Below are 17,435 nucleotides of genomic sequence, written 5' to 3' on the forward strand. Positions count from 1 at the left end.
TATCTGATTCATTTAGTCTAAATACATTTCACCCTTAGGGGAAAAGGCTATATATGCGTCACAGGTTTCAAGAAAATCTCTCCCTATCAGGTGAATTGGGGCAGATTTGACTAGTAAAAATGTACGTTTCCCATAACAGTCCTTACTAGGAAGGGAACAGATTCTGATTTAAAAACTGACATCGGTTGATTAGATGTCCCTACCATTTCTACAGAAGCTTTACTCTGAGGGAAAGGGCAACTTAATTGGGTGGGGTTAAGAACAGATAAAGTAGCTCCAGTATCTACAAGAGCCTTAATAATTTCCCCTTTTACGGTAATTTCAATTTCTCCTAAAGAATTAGTAAGGAGAAGGGGAAATGCCCTCTTATAATTCTTGGGGAAGCCCAATGGTTGCTTCCGTTTATTTTCCTAATTCCTATTTCAGTTTTCTACATCTTTCTTAAGGTAGCGGGGCTTTCTAAAACAAAAACATACTCCCCTCTCCACTTGTCTAAGAGACCTTTGGGGAGGTCTGACCTGATTGCTTAGTTTCTGGAGCTGTAGGTTCATGATATTGGCAGCTTTGTCGTTTGCTCTCTTTTAAATAGTTTTAGATAGTTGATCAGCCAGAATTGCTAGTTCATCAGCATACATGGTTGGCCAGTTTAATTTATGTTGTTTAATCAGAGTTACAAGCCCTTCATCTAGTCCTTCCCAAAATGCCACATTTCATAAGGGATCATTTTCTTCTGCTTGTTTTTTGTTTTCTAAAAATCTACACTTTTAGTATTTTATTTTTATTTTTTATTTTTCAATTATAATTGACATTCAATATTATTTTATATTAGTTTCAGGTATATAGTATCATGGTTAGACATTACATAATTTATAAAATGATCCCCCCGATAAGTCTAGTAGCCACTTTGTACCATACATAGTTATTACAATATTATCGACTATATTTCCTATGCTATACTTTACATGCCTGGGATGATTTTGTAACTATCAATTTGTACTTAATCCCTTCACTTTTTTTTTTTTTTAATCTAGCCCCCAGCTCCTCCCAATCTGGCAACCATCAGTTTGTTTTTTGTATCTATGAGTCTGTTTGTTTTGTTTTTTTCACTTATTTTGTTCTTTAGATACCACAAAGAAGTGAAATCCTATGGTATGTTTTTCTCTGTCTGATTTATTTCACTTAGCATAATACCCTCTAGGTTCATCTGTTGTTGCAAATGGTAACATTTTCTTTTTTATGGCTGAGTAATATTGCATTATATATGTACCACTTCTTCTTTATCCAATTGTCTGTCGATGGGCACTTAGATTGCTTCCATATCTTGGGTATTGTAAATAACACTGCAGTGAACATAGGGGTGCATATATCTTTTCCAATTAGTCTTTTGGATTTCTTCAGATAAATATTCAGAAATGAAATTGCTGGATCACGAGGTAGTTATATTAATACTTTTTTGAGGAACTTCCACACTGTTTTCCATAATGGCTTCACCAGTTTGCAGTCCTGCCCACAGTGCATGAGGGTTTCCTTTTTCCCATATCTTTTTGTTGATTTATTGATGATAGCCATTCTGACAGGTATGAGGTGATTTCTAATTGTGTTTTTTGCATTTCTCTGATGTTTTGTGACACTGAGCATCTTTTCATATGTCTATTGGCTATCTGTACATCCTCTTTGGAGAAATGTCTATTCAGGTCCCCTGCCCATTTTTTAAATGGATTGTTTTCTTGGTGTTAAGTTGTATGAGTTCTTTAATAATTTTGGATATTAATGCCTTATTGGATGTATCATTGACAAATATCTTCTCCTATTTAGTAGGTTGTCTTTTCTTTTTATTGATCGTTTCCTTTGGTGTGCAAAAACTTTTTAATTTGATGTAGTCCCATTTGTTTATTTTTTTTCCTTTTGTTTCTCTTGCCCAAAGAGATATATCAGAAAAAAAAATATTACTAAGCAATGTCAGAGAGTTTACTGCCTATGTTTTCATCTAGGAGTTATATGGTTTTGGGGCTTATATTTAAGTCTTTAATCCATTTTGAGTTTATTTTTGTATATGGTATAAGAAGGTGGTCTAGTTTCATTTTTTGCACGTATCTGTCTAAGTTTTCCAACATTATTTTTTGAATAGACTGTCTTTGCTCCATCGTATATTCTTGCTTCCTTTGCCATAGATTAATTGGCCGTATAGGTATGGGTTGATTTCTGGGCTCTCTCTTCTGTTCCATTGATTTATGGGTCTGTTTTATTCTAGTGCCATGCTGTTTTGATTGCGATTCCCTTGTAGTACAATTTGATATCACGTAGCATGATACCTCCAACTTTTTTCTTCTTTCTCAAAATGGCTGTGGCTATTCGAGGTCTTTTGTGGTTCCATATGAATTTTAGGATTATTTGTTTTACTTCTGTGAAAAATGCCATTGGTATTTGCATTGAATTGTTTTGGAGAGTATGAACATTTTAATGATGTTAATTCTTCTCATCCAGGAGCATCTTATATACTTCCATTTATTTGTATCTTCTTTCTTTTTTTTTCAATGTGTTATAATTTTCCAAGTACAGTTTTTTTTGTTTTTGTTTTTTTTTTACTTCCTTGGCTAAATTTATTCCTAGGTATTTATTGTTTTTGATGCAATTGTAAATGAGATTGTTTTCTTAATTTCTCTTTCTGATAGTTTGTTATCGTTGTATGAAAATACAACTGATTTCTGAATATTAATTTCACATCCTGCTTATTTACTAAATTCACTTACTGGTTCTAATAGTTTTTTTGGTGGACTCTTTGAGACTTTCTATATATCATATATATGTCAGCTGCAAGTAATGACAGTTTTACTTTCTCCTTTACAATTTGGATTCTTTTTCTTGCCTGGTTGCTGTGGCCAGGATTTCTAATACTATGTTTAATAAAAGTGGTGAAAGTGGCCATCCTTATCTTGTTCCTGATATTAAGGAAAACACCGTTAGCTTTTCTCTATTGAGTATGATGTTAGCTGTGGGTTTGTTATATATGGCCTTTATTATGTTGAGGTATGTTCTCTCTATTTCCACTTTGCTGAGAGTTTTTGTCATAAATGAATGCTGGATTTTGTCAGATGCTTTTTCTGCATCTATTAATGATTGTATGATTTTTATTCTTTATTTTGTTTATGTGGTATAACATGTTAATTAATTCTGGATATTGAACCAAACTTGCATCTCAGGAATAAATCCTACTTGACCATGGTGTTTGATATTTTTAATGTATTGCTGAATTTGGCTGCCTCTCTGTGTTTGTTTCCATGTATTAGGTAGACCTACTATATCTCCCAATCTTAAAAGGGTAGCCTTATTTAGTAAGTGTCCTGCATGGCGCAGTGGTGCAGTCTCCCTGGTCACCTGAGCCAGGTGCTTTAGGAGTGTCCCTTGTGTGGGTTGTGGGTACCCTATTGGATTCGAGCCTTGATTGCTGTTGGCACATCAGTCAGTGGGATTGACCCTCAGGCTGACTGGCTGTGAGGATTGCCCACGACCGCAGCATATGAGCTGCTGTGCAAGGGCTGACCCCATGGAGCAGGATTCACCCCAGTGAGCTCTGGTACCTGCTGTAGGAATAATTGGGTGGTACTCTGTTGTGGTCTGAAGACAGCCACTGGGTGTGTTGGTTTTGGGGCCTCTTGGGAGGGCTCTGGTGCAGGTCAAGGTCAGCTGCTGCCTGTGACCATCCTAGGGCTACAAGGTAATTGTGGTTGGTAGCTGTTTGTGCTGGATGTGAAGGTACGTGAGAGGAGCTGTGGTGTGAACTGAAGCCAGCTGCCACTGATACTAGGCCTGGGGCAGCTCAGCAAAGGCACAGGGTACTCTGAGGCCTACTGTTTCATACCAGCTGCTCATAAGGCTTAGCCTCTAAAAGAGCCTCAGGTTGTATGAGAGTTGGGTTAGATGGGGGTCTCAGGAAGTCACTAGGGTGGGACAAGTAGTGTTCACCAGGTTAATGCAGATTCAGATTTAGCCTCAGTGCTGAGCCTGGGGCCACTCAGCAAAAGGCACAGGGCATACTGAGGCCATCTGCCACCCGCCTGTGGCCTGAGGAACTTTGAGAGTTTTTTAAAGAAAGACTGCAGCACAGACCAAGACTAGCTGCCTCCCACCAAAAGAGCCTTTGGTGATGTTCGAGTTGGATGGGGCGAGGTCTCAGGGAATCATCAAGGTAGAGCAAGTGGTGTTCATTAGGCTAATACAGATTCAGATTTGGTCATGTGGTAGGAGGGCTCAACTCAAGAAAGATGGCTCTTGCCTGCTGGCTCTGTAGGAGGAGAGCACAACATGGGGACAATGGTGGCTATCCCTCCAGCCCTCATCCTAAAGCCACACAACTCAGTTTCTCCCTGTATGTCTCTGGCACCTCCTGAGCTGCTATCCCCTTGCCAGAGCCTAGGGTGCGGGCCTGCGAACGAGTGAGTCTGTGTGTGGGTCCTTTAAGAGGATGCCTGAGTTTCCAGTAGCCTTCTGTCTCACATGGACAGATAAAATCTCCACTGATTTTCACAGCCAGATGTTGTGGGGGCTCCTCTTTTCAGCACTGGTGCTCTTACCTGGGGAGCCTGGAGTGTGACTGAGACTCCTTGCTCCTCAGGCGGGACCATTGCAGTTGAGATATCCCTTCCGATTCTCAACTGCCACAAATGGGTGTGGGACCAGCCCAGTTTCGTGTCTCCACCCCTCCTACCAGTCTTGACGTGGCCTCTTCTTTATATCCTTAGTTATAGGACTTCTGTTCAGCTAGTCTTCAGATGGTTCTCCAGGTTGATTGCTCTATAATTTAGTTGTAATTTTGATGTAGTTATGAGAGAAGGCAAGCATAGTGTTTACCTATTCTGCCATCTTGACTGGAACTCCCAGTAAGGGGTCATTTTGATAATCCTTAAAACTGAAGACAAACTCAAGTATTAGTTGCAGTTTTTTTTTGAAACATTCAAAGAAATCAAGCACTGGTTCAACAGACTTTCTTTTACTTGCTGGATCTTGGTCCAGTCCATTTTCCAGGGAAAAATCTCACTATGGCTTGGTAAAGCCAATGGGTTATTTTCCTGCATTTTTTCCTGTCTACCTTCTTTCTGTTTTAAAAATTCCTCTATAGGATTTTCCTAGTGAACCTTATTTAGCCATTCTGTTGCTTTGCTCTCTGAAACCAGTAGGTATATTAATTGAAATAGGTCAGAATAGCCAGCATCATATGTTCTGACTGTTAAATAAAATCCCTTTGCAGACCCATCAGGGCCCTGGAGAGGGTTGGAGGAATCTTTAGTCAGAGTCCTTAATTCTGTTCTAGTCCAAGGAATATACATAATCACTGGATCCCCACTGCGTAAGACTGGCTTTTTCCTAAAGGGAGCTGCTGTAATTTGTTATTTTTCTGGTCTGTTTTGGTCTAGATTTCGAATCTCAGTTTCCCCTAGGTCAGTAGGGATTGGTAGTGGAGGCTATAGAAGAGATAGATGGGGGAGGAAGAAAGAAGGGGGAGGGCAAGTCCAGATGAAGAAGCTCAGAAAGCAAAGGTTATAGTGGAGCAATTAGAGAGTGGGAGCGGAATAGGGTGTCGGCATTTATCAGCTTCAGAAATCTTCTTTAGTTCAAAGACAGTCTCTAAAATTTTCTTATTAACTTCCTGTAGAGAATGTTTATCTGTATTCCTCATTGAATCTTCTAACTTCCAGTCAAGACAAGCTTTCCATTCATTCAGTTTAATTTTAGAGCCAGTTTTTTCTAATCGAATATGCAGAAAAAACAAAAGTTCTCCACTTTAGCCATCTCAAGCTGATGTCATTTTAGTTAAATTTCCCCATTTCTGTAGGTATTTGCAAGTTGAGGTTCCATGTGAATTAAACATATAGCTTGCAGGAGTATTAACAGGAGCTGGGATTCTTGCAGTTTATCAACCTTAGAGGCATGATTTCCCATGTTAATTTTAGTTTTCTTTGGGGATTGGCGGAGTCTGAACAAATTTCTAAGGATATTGTGTAGTCGGTTGAATAGTGCTGCTTACGGGTTAAGCTCCAAGGGGCGGTCACCTCTCGAGTCACTTCAACTCTCTCATATGTCTCAGTTTCTCTCCCCAGCTGTCTAATACAACTGTGAAGCCAGATAACTAGCCTTTACTTACGTTTCCTTGTGCAAATCAAATATTTAATTACAGTTGTGTTGGAATTTCCTATGGAAGCCCTGCTTATTTCGAGGGGTACCCAAAGATATCTCCGTATAGATTTTCAGTCATCTGCGAATACCCAAAATCAGAGCCGGAGAGAGTCAATAACCCTTACCTTTGGAGCCGAACAAGTTCAGTCTCTTATTTGTCCAGTCAAAGGTTTTGTTCAGACTCACAGTAAATAGTTCCAACTGAAAAGCCAAAATTAAAACCAGCCGCCCATTTCAATGCCTATCCTTTAGTGCCACCTCGAGGATTTTCTAAGAAAAGCTCAAATAAAGTCAGCCCCTCTGCCACAAGGTTCTGGATTCCAAGAGATAACTCACCCAAGTTCATTCATCCAATGCGAAGCGGGGAGCTGGTAGGGCTTAATGGGCCCCTGCTGGTACTTAGCACTAGGTCCGGGTCCGCAGGGTGGGCCTGGGTGAGCGTCTTCGGAATCCTGCTGACTACGCCAAGTAAATGTCATTGAAAGAATGTCCAGCCTAAGAAAGAGTCATATAAGAATTTATTTGAACCAAACTGACAATTGTCAGGAAACAAAATCTTAGTAGATTGAGACTTTGCTCCAGAAAAGAGTAGTTATTGCAACTAATTTTATACATTAGAATCAAAGGAGGAGACATGGGGTGGGGGGCAGGTGACATGAAATCTTCTGGTGGTAGATTAGGGAAGCAGGAAAAAGCAAAGTGGGGAAATCTCTGAGATTGGGTAAGAAGCGAAATGGAGAGAGATGGACTTCTTTTACATTGGCAAGTGCAGGAGAGTTAACATTTACAGCACATAGAGATGGCGTGTGGGCAACAAGATAACAATGTGGTCTTGTGCTCTGGTGCTGGCCGTTGTGCCTTTGAGCAGTCTGGAAGAGAAGATTACTCTGACATTTTAAGGTATGTTATCTTAGATGTACAAAGACAATAGACAATTTTAATGCCAAAGATTGACATTTGTCGATGGAAGCTACAGGCCTAAGATGTGACTACCACCATGACCCACTTTTAGTTAGTAATTTTTACATTCGGACTACCCCGTGTGGTTATTTTGGCCTCTGGGTTTGTAAGGCCCGCCATGCCGGCCTCCCCAGGGCTTGTCAGGTTAGTATGTGGCCCCTTTTGGTCTCTATAATGGTCTCTAACTCATGGCGGTGGTGTTTTGAGAATTAAATGAAGTGTTTGTAAAATGATTACTCACAGTTAGCACTCAATACATAGTTATAATTATAGTCGTTGTGAATACTAATTTGGCTTGCTTGGTGTTATGGTGGGGGGGCGGGGTCGGTGCATGCTGAGCTTGGCGGCCTTATATTTTTAATGACACCAATACACACATTTGTGCGAGTTTTTTCCTACCAGTAGTAGAGCCTGGAACAGAGAAGTGAGCCATTTGCGTTGATCCCAAGATGCATGTGGCTAGTTGGGTCTGGTAGCACTGGGGACTGTGGGAGCTATGTTAGCGAGCACTGTGAAGCCAGAAGAGTCCAGCAGCAGCTGGAAGTGGAGGTGGAGAAGCTGTTGAGCTGGACAGAGAAACGAAAGCCAGAAGGAAAGGAGGTGGGTTGATGTTGGGGTGCTGGGTCTGAGCATGAATTTTCAGAATGAAGCAGCTCTGGATAAAGCTAAACCTAGGTGTGGTGGCCTGAGATGGTGAAACTGCTCCCTGGCATTCCCCCCCAAGCCCTTGGTTCCTTCTTCTGCTCTTTCAAATGGAGCAGCAGGAAGAAATCAAAGGTTTTGAATCTATTGTGCAAAGTTTCTAGAGGGTTGAGGAGCACAGGGCCACAGGTAAAGATATAGACAAGGGACATATTCTAAGGACAGTCCTAGATAGAGGGAGGATGGACTGGCCCAAATGTAGCAACCTTCTCAGGAAATCTGTTGGAGCAGAGAATAGACCTTACAGGGTACCAGGAGCAGAATATATAACCTGCTTTTCTGCTGCTGTATCTTCAGTCCAACTTACATCCCAGCTGTTGAGCCTATGTATTCATTGGTACATTTACATGGGAGACAACAGTACATAATTGAGGGTAGGAAGGGGAGGTATAGATCTCTCATGACCATCCAAGTCACCCTCAGCTGACCTTCCCTTCTCTTCAAAGACCTTCTGCATGTCCAGTGACTCAGCTGGAGGAGGTACTGAGTTCCTCCCACGTTCATAGGATCAATATAGAGTGGATACAGGGGATGCTCTAATTACAGGGAACTGAGAGGCTAGTGTGTGTGTTAAGAGCCCAGACTCTGCAGTCAGATTCCCTTGTCCTCATCTCCATTCTACCACTTAGTAGCTGGGTAACCCTAGGCAAGTCTAAATAGTATTTCTGTGCCTCAGTTTCCTCATCTAGAAAATGGGAATAGTAACACCTCATGCTATTATAAGGGTTGAGTGACCTAAAATATGTAAAATATGTAGAGTGCTTAGGACCATGCCTGCTATGCAGTAAGTGCTATATAAACTATGATTACAGGCTGTTACATAGAATGCTGAAATTCCTTTGGAATAATGGCAGGAGTGGAAGGGGAGACGGTAAAACAGGTGTCAAAATCCTAAGCGAATAATCAAGAAATTAGTAATGAACAGCAAGCTTGCTAACCTGAGTCTGAAAGAAGAAGGACTTTTTCCCCTCAAAGGGTAAAAGAAAAGTGGGCTAGAACTGGCCCTACCTAAAGAGGAAGGTCCCCTGCCTACAGGACATGGGAAACTTGAGTCCTTAGGATTTCAGTTATGGCAGGAGGTGAGGTGCCAGGGGACTTGTTTGGGACAGTCCAGTGAGGAAGGATTCTTTTCTGTAGAGAGGAGAGAGAGGGTGTTGTAAATGCATTTATTTGGTGGGGGAGGGTCTGTGTATTAGTCAGAATTCTCGGTTGTTAGCAGAAATTCCATCTCAAACTGACTTAAACCAAAAAGAGAATTAGTAATTCATATTACTAGGAACTCCAGGGGCTGAAAGATGTCAGTAATTGGGGCACCATCTCTTTTGTTTCATTCTCAGCAGGCTCCCCGCCTTCTGTAAGAGTAGCCCAGGCAGCTCCAGGCTTTTGTTCTATCAGTTTAGTATCCCTGAAGGAAAAGCATTCCTTTCTCTTGTTCTAGTCCATGTCTTAGAGGCTAACCTTCACTGATTTATATTGGGGGTGGGAAGAAGGGGGCCATGGGCCTTGCTGAAACTGTTTTTTCTGGGAATGAAGACAATCCAGAGGGTTAACAGAGAAAGGGGAAATATATGCTGGATAGGCAAAAATGATCTTTCTATATCATCAAGAAGATCAGTAACAGGTAGCATGGGTGATAAGCTTGCTTCAGGTTTCTGGGTCAGCTCAGCCTGAGGCTCCATGGGAGACTGGGAAAGTAGGTTCGCTGTCTTTGTTCAGGTCTGAATTTGAAGAAAACGCAGCTCTAGGGCTTCTGCAGCAAGCTTTTCTCAGATCAAAGTTTTCTCTAAGTGTGGCCCTTGACCACCTCATTTTTTATAGCTGGGAGTACTTGATGAAACTGCAGATTCCTGGGCTACACCAAGACAGACATAAAGGATGAAAATCTTTTCAGGCAGATCACTGGAATCTACATTTTAAAGAACCACCAGGTGATTAGGCACACTAAGATGTGATGGACTGCCCTGGGATTTGCAGGAGGCCAGCATTAGTTAAGCTTGAAGACTTGTATCTAGCAAGAGAGTTGAGATGAGGACACAAAAGAGAACATGGTAAGTGACATAAGATTGGGAGCTCCAAAACTATGGTAAAGTAGATGCAGAGGAAAAGGAACAAATACACATGTACAATAATTAAGTGCCAAGCCTGGAGCTTGGGCTACTACATCATTTTTCTCAACATCCACTGGGAGATAGATAGTCTTATTATTTTACGGAAGAAAAAATCGAGGTTCAGAAAGCCATCTGGTCACACTGGATGAGCACTGACCTTTAAACTCTGTTCATGAAGGGGAGGAAGCGCTAGCACAGTTTTCAAGTCAGCTGATCCACATGTCTTGAACACCTCTTATTTCAGCAGTGAAGCATGACATTTTTTATGTTAATTAACAGATTCTATAAGGATATTTGAATAGTTTGCAGAAACTCCCTCTGGAACATCAGTTCCTACCTGGGGGGTTTTAAATGCTAATTTAAACACCCCAAGAGTGGGCTCCTGATTAGGGCACCTTAAATGTCAACTGTTTAGATTTTAAAGACAAATATACATATACATAAACATATATACCACACTTTTGATGCTAAGTATTTTAATGTAAATTTTAATGTAGAATATCCCCCTGTGAATAAGTACCCTGCACACCTCTGTTCTTCACTTCCCTTAATCTGATGCAATCATCCCCTTCTCTGCCCTCTCCATCTTTTTGCTGTGCACCCTGCTGGAACCAGCTGGATTCACAAAGCACCACTCTCTCCTTAACCTCTTCTCTGATGTTTCTTTTGCCTTAATTGAAACTTCTCCTCTTCTCAAGTGCAGGTTCCATGTATATCAGAGCCAGGAGGTCAGACAAAGGCACCCCATTGCTGATACCAGACTCTTTCCCTTCCTTGAAAAACCCCATGGATATTGCTGTTAAAAAAAAAAAAAAAAAAAAAAGAAAGAAAGAAAGAAAAGAAAAGAAAAGGAAAGAGAGAAAGAGAAAGAAACTTGGATTTTAGCTTATACTATACAACAAAATCACTCAAAATTTACCAAACAACTTCTCGAAGCAAATATTGGTGATAATCTTTGCAACCCTGGGGTAGGCAAATATTTCTTAGTCAGGACACAGAAATTGCTAACTATAAAAGAAGAAGCTGCTAAATTTGACTTCATTAAAATTAAGAACCTCTGCTCTTTGAAAAACATGGTTAAAAAAATGAAAAGCCAGACAGGGAAAAAATATGCTCAATACATATACCTAACATAGAACTTCATTCAGAATTTATTAAGAACTCTTATAACTTATTTATAAGACAAACAACTGGTAAAAAGATGGCAATAGATTTAAACATACACTTCTCAAAAGAAGATATATAAATGACCTATAAGTACATGAAGGTCAAGTAAAGTCACCAGGACCTAGCTTTCCTTCATCTTTTGGTTCTATATCTCTGGTTTGCACTGTTTTCAGCCAAGCCTCTTTGGAGTGGTAGCAGTTTGGTTGCTGCAGTTCTAAACCTAACTTTCCATCATTTCAAACCCAGTGAAAAAGAGCCAAAATGTTTTTTTCTCAGAAGTCCCGGTCTAGATTTTATTGTGTCCCATCGGCTCTGATTGAGTGGATTAGTCAATATGGCCACATATTGGACCAGGCTGAGGTCACATGCTCTACCGCTTTGCTAGGCTGGGAGAGCGAGAAGTAGAATCCTAGAGAAGGAGCCTTCAGGGAATCCTTCAGCTTCTTTAGTAGGATGTCAGGCTTTGGCTTACTGTCTCCTATTAAATATCACATAATGTAGGAGCAATAATTTTCTATATGGAAATCAGGGTATGTGAGAAAAGAATGGATGTTGAGTGGGAAAAAATAATCCACCACCCTTACGTTTTAGTAGCCTCTTCATACTTGAAATGGTCAATTGTTGAGAGAACCTTTGCTTCAGATTTGGCTTCCAGAGCTACGCCAGCCATTCCAGCTATGACAGAATGAAGCTGAAAAGGGTCGGAGAGGCCGTGTCCACCTTATAAACACCAGGTTCAACCTCGGCAAACAGCCTTTACCACCACTTAATAAGCCGGTAGCCCAAGAGACCCACCAATTCCCTAGCATGTGTGCAGGATAACTAATTTCATGATCTTGAACCAAGATGCTTCTTTCATAATCCAGAGAAGAAAGAAGGGCAGTGTTTCCAGTCTATAAGCATTAGCATAATCACATTGCTTCATTATACTACCCAATGACAATTGGTAAATTAGCATCAGCTAATTATTTCCCTTTGAATAACAATTCCCTTTGAATTCCAAAGGGAATTCAAACCATGAAGACATATTATTCTGGAAAAATAAAAAAAGGTTAGTAGAAGTACATTATAATTTAGGAGCCAAAAAGTATTAATGATGCTTTTTACACTACAGGTTTTCATTGTATTCATATTATCAAACTTAATAATAGTGAGATTATTATATGTGAGTTTAGTTTTATTCGTTAAGATAAGCTAAAGGAAAGGAAAATTCCTAGTAAGAGACAGAATTTTATAATCCTTAATTTTCAAGTAACCTAACATTCCAGAATTCTTTCCATTTTACACTTAGGTTAATTGAAGCAGGAGGCATGGTTGTGAAATTCCTTAAGCCACAAAGCAGAAGCTTACAAAGAACACTATTCTTCTAAGATCCAGCCTTTAGAAGGCAGTATCATGTTACTTCTACTTTGAAAATGTTGCTTTTCAAGCCCCTTTGGGTTGCATGCTGATCTCATTGCTAAAGGGCAGGTTCAAACTTATGTAGTGGATGTTGAAGTTTGTATGATCAGAGTTTGTTTGCAAGCAACCAAAGCTTACACTGTATGATTTATTCTTACAGAATTTCTGGCAACCATGCAGAACTAGCCTTGGAAACTGAGTGGAAGCAAGGGAGCAGGATGAATCACAACCAAAAACAAGCCACAGACCCAGTCTAGTGAGGAGCCTTTTGTCATTCCACTGAACATTTTGCTGCCAGTGAAAAAGAGGTGCCACTAAATAAGGGTTATCAGATAAAATATAGGATACCTAGTTAAATTTCAATTTTAAATAAATATTTAAAAATGCATAACTTTTTAAAGTATGTTCCATGCAATATTTAGACATATTTATACTAAAAATATTTTTAAATTATTTTTTTTATCTGAAATTTGAATTAAACTGGATCTGTTGTATTTTCATTTGCTAAATCTGGCAACTCTACAATGGATGTACCATTTGCTGTCCCTGGAAACAAGCTGCCATCTGCCACTCTAGTGGATTTTTGCATCATGGGTTCTAAAAAGAACCTGATTGAGACAGATAGGTGTCATTGGTGGAGTCTCTGCTACAGGGCCCTGCTCCAGCTGCGAGGGTGGTCGGAACGCTGATGGTGTCTCTATCATTCATTGAAAATGGCCTCTGTCTTTCACCGTCTTAAATTTCTCAGATGTAAGGGTGGAGCAGTAGTGAGATTCAGATATTGGGGGAGAAAAAAGATAAATGCCTACCTTATTTTCTTGTTAACATATGCTCCTTCTCTTTCTCATCGTCTAGTGGCCTGTGAGTTGGGGACAAGGCATAATGTAATTCTCTTTGCCAGTGACCAGTCCAACAACCTAGATTTAAGCCAATTAGCAGATGACATCTCCTTGACTTCAAGTGTTGTTTCAGGATTGGGCGCATAACTCAATCTGGACCAAGGGGATGAGAGGAAAGTTTACTAGAAGATTTTAGGGGAACTAACCTTATTCCTGAGACCTGCATTAAGTAAATAATGATCTCATCTTCCTCCAGATACTATTTTGTGTCGTCCCGAGGCCTGGAAATTCTGCAGCTATTTTGCTTCCATCCTGAGATGAAGAACAAAGAGAGAAAACGAGGCAGAAAGCGGTAACTGCAGAGAAGTAGAGCTGGAACCGCTGGATTAAGTCTCCCGGTGCCTGTCCCACATCTGGATGTTCAGTTATGTGCACCAATACATTTTTGTTTGGTTTAAGCACATTCAAATTTGGTGTTCTTGTACTTATAGCCAAAAAACAACCCAACTGAAAAAAAAAATCATGAATGTGTGAGCCACTTTTGTAAGCCTATCATTTGTTGAATTCCGAAAGTTCAGCATAATGTGTTTGACTGAATTAGAAATTACCGCTATTATGAAATTGTGAGGCAAGGATTAGTATTTAAATTAATGCAATATAAACAACTATAGATTTGCTTCGTTAGGCCAGAGAAAGAAGCAGTTTATGATTCTTGCCAAATTCTTGCTTTTTTTGCATGAATGCCCCCGGAGATGAAGCAGCCTCTCAGGAAGTCCCCTCTGAGGAAACATATTTAAATTCCTGGAAAGGCCTACGGTGCAAACATAAATAGTATTCGAGATAACTGTACCCTCTCTTCTTCTTTCTCCATGGGATGGACAGCTGCTTCTTTGACCTGCCTAGCCACCCTCCCCGCTTCTTTGGGTAATAGCGCCCTGCTGCTCCTTTGGATAACACCCTTTCCTCCATTCCCTGGAATCTCAGTGGGACCAGCCATCCAGGTACCTTCCACACCTGCTCCCTACCACTGGGCCCAACGGTGTGCATGCAACTTTAGGCTAAACTCTGTCACAAGAACTCAGCTCTCTAGGGGTCTGATGCAAGAAGGAAAATCACTGGTGTCATTCCTAATAGAGACCGATTCCTGTCTTTTCTGAGTGTTGATTCGTCCCCACACTCTCCCTCTCGCAATGGCTTTGCTTAAGGTAGCCAGGGTGAATTTCCCTTACGTGCTGCCAAAAATCTTAGCTGATACTCTCCACCTAAAAAGTCCTCAAACACAACCAAGCCTTTAGCAGTTACATTTTTAATTTTTACTAGGCATGTGTTACTATAAGTCTGACATAAATCTCTTTATAATATCTATTGTGTGCCTAAATTATCATATAATCAATTATAAAAACTTTACTGGGAACTAAAGTATAGGAAATTAATGCGTATTTTTAAGGATTATTTTTAAAACCCACTTACTTAGCACTTATTGTGTCTAAGACATTGTTTATTTGTTTAATCATCATTATAATCTAGTGATATACTATCATTATCCCCATTTTACAGATTTTGAAACTGGAGCACAGCAAGGTTAAGTAGCATACCCTAGGTCACACAGCTAGTAAATGGAAAAGCTGTGATTCAAACCATGACCGTCTGATTTCAGTCCATTATCATCCACTGTATAAAATCTGGCATCATTGAATTACTAAGACAAACTATAAAATTGACTTCTAATGAATAAGATTAGTTATATGCAAAAGAGTCTTGATACAATGTCTTCCAGTCCAGAAGTAAGAAAGATGAACAGAGTTGGCTGAAGTCTCTGGGTTCCAATATTCAACTTTCTGCCAAGTCAAAACTGTGTAGGCTTTCCCTAGTAAACACCTATGGAGTTATTCACCCATTCATTCAACTAAATATGCTGAGTACATGCTAAGTGCTAAGCACTGTCTTGGGCTTTGGGGTGATGGCAGTAAACAAGCAGATGAAAATCTTTGCCCTCACGGCGTTGGTGTTCTAGTGAGGAGTTGTGATTCTACCGCCACATAATTGAAAAAGCCTGAATTTCTCTGGCTCTCGATCGTTTCCATTACTATAATGAATGAAAGAATGGGTTCATCTGAGGGCCGTGCTGAGTCTGTGCACCTGTGCCATGTCAGCAGGCCTCATCCTTCCAGAGGTGCCCAAGGGAAGGATGCTGGCTCAAGACTGCCTGGCAAAGGCGATATCTGCTGGGAGATGGTGACAATTTGTTACGTGTCCAGGATTTTACATGAATAAACCATTCACTTCATATAGTTTAACACATTTAATTCTCACAACAACCTAAGATCTAAAAGCAGTAGCACTGCATCTCTTAAGACTGCTGCCTTGGACTCGCCTTCATTCTTTCATCCCCCTCCCCAAAGGAATACGCTTTCTTTCACCCCACACCTTGGATGTGAACTTCTTGCCTGAGGACTGAAAATACCAGTTCAAAAACAGAAAACTAAGGACCCACAATTCTTCTCAAAATACCAGTCTATTATTTCAGAGGAGTTAATTTCAGAAGGAAGATAGGCCAAGCTTGTAAAAACAACTTACATGGATCCTACCGGTAAAATATGAACTTGGGAAACTGCGACACGTACAACCAGGAAAGGAAGTCGGCCGATGGTGTGGCAGTTCCGGTGGTGAACGTATCTTTCTGGGGAAAGATACGTTCTCTTCATTGTGAACGTATCTTTCCGGGGAAGCAGTCTGACCACCAATGGGAGGCTGCTGCCTAGAATTCCCTGCAGGTGTCACAGATGATAATGTCCCAAAGCAGCTGCTCTTCGGGAGCTTAAGGGAGAAACTGGCTATAAAGGTGATGTTGCTGAATGTTCTCCAGCTGTATGTGTGGATCCGGGTTTGTCAAACTGTACCACACACATCATGATAGTAACTATTAATGGAGATGAGGCTGAAAAATATCAGACCCAAGTCAAAGCCAGGGGATGGAGAATGCGTGAAAGTAATTTCTTTACTAAAGAATAACCTGCTGAAGAGACTCGTTGCTCTGGTGACTGAAGAATATCTGATGGTAGATGTCAAAGTTTTCCCGCTTCCTGGTGCTGCCCTTTTGAGATGTCCTTCCTGAAATGTTAAGGCCAAAGCACAGTGGCCAAATGCTTTTGCAAACAAGACCACTAGGGCTCCTTCACTAAGATTTTATATTCAGCTGAGTTTAATGTATATTTGAAATTAGCTGTTTCACAAAAGAAAAGCAACAAAGAATGCAATCAATCAATTAATTAATCGAACTTGCCAATGGACCTGTGCTGACTCATATTCTCTGAAATTGAGGGGTATCTTAGAAGCCATGGCCTCGCTTAAGGGCTGTAAGCAGAGCAGTGGTCACGATGGGGACATTGCCTACAATACTGGGCAGATATTGAAAACAGTACCATGTTTTCAACATTTCAGCTGAATTACAAGCATTGTTGATACTGCCAGTAAGATCATTTTGTAGAATGGGTGTCAGTGGCCTGGAAGAAAGTCTCCCCCGCCTAAAGGGCTGGGTGCGGCTGAGGTGTGTGTGGTTGAGAGCTTTCTTCTGCTTGGCTAATCCTATTGATGGAACGGAGGGCAGTTTTGTATGAGAAAAGCCTCAGTCATAAGAAAACATTGTGTTCTGGTTAATTGGTAAGTTTGATTTTCCAAGCTTAGTAGTAGATGGGGTGTCTTATCATCAAGGCCATCTTGGAGTCAATAAAATACAGAAGTATTATGCTCATTTTACATTTGAGGAAGCAGAGACACAATAATGTGAATTAACTTGCCCCAAACCTCACAGCTCGCAAGTGTCAGAGCCAGGGTTTTATCCTGGACTGTGTAGTGGATTTTGAGTCTAAATGCTCAGTTAACCATGGTACTGTACTATTCCTCAGTATTCATGCAACTGGTTGGGGAAGGTTATTACAGCCTGATTTACTCAATTAGCCAACCAACCGATTCATGGGATGCCGACTACCTGCCAGATATTGGCATATATTGGAAACAGGGCCAGTGGTGAGCAAGAATTTGGAGCTACTTTCAAGGAGCATATAGCTTAATAAGAAAATAGGTCTTA

The 17,435-nt window shown here is 40.6% G+C and overlaps 1 protein-coding gene and 1 long non-coding RNA gene across 5 annotated transcripts in view; one reads left to right on the forward strand and one right to left on the reverse strand.

Moving 5' to 3' along the window:
* Positions 1-16,837, forward strand: part of LOC120608744 (uncharacterized) — a 24,707-nt gene extending 7,870 nt beyond the window's left edge. The window contains exons 2-3 of one of the 2 annotated variants that reach the window (XR_005654512.1): positions 13,605-14,349; positions 14,906-16,837. This is a non-coding gene — a long non-coding RNA (uncharacterized LOC120608744). Of the gene's footprint in view, positions 1-13,604; positions 14,712-14,905 lie in introns of those variants that run through there. The other variant, XR_005654511.1, reaches the window with a different exon arrangement.
* Positions 1-17,435, reverse strand: part of LOC120608741 (thioredoxin domain-containing protein 8-like) — a 56,015-nt gene that overhangs the window by 3,292 nt on the left and 35,288 nt on the right. For all 3 annotated transcript variants that reach the window (XM_039870686.1, XM_039870685.1, XM_039870683.1), the window contains one exon: positions 6,508-6,666. In XM_039870686.1, coding sequence (XP_039726620.1) covers positions 6,508-6,666 — 159 coding nt within the window. The remainder of the gene's footprint in view (positions 1-6,507; positions 6,667-17,435) is intronic.

The sequence above is a fragment of the Pteropus medius genome, unplaced genomic scaffold (genome assembly GCF_902729225.1).
Source record: "Pteropus medius unplaced genomic scaffold, Ma_sr-lr_union100, whole genome shotgun sequence".
In the NCBI taxonomy this organism is placed as follows: Eukaryota; Metazoa; Chordata; class Mammalia; order Chiroptera; family Pteropodidae; genus Pteropus; species Pteropus medius.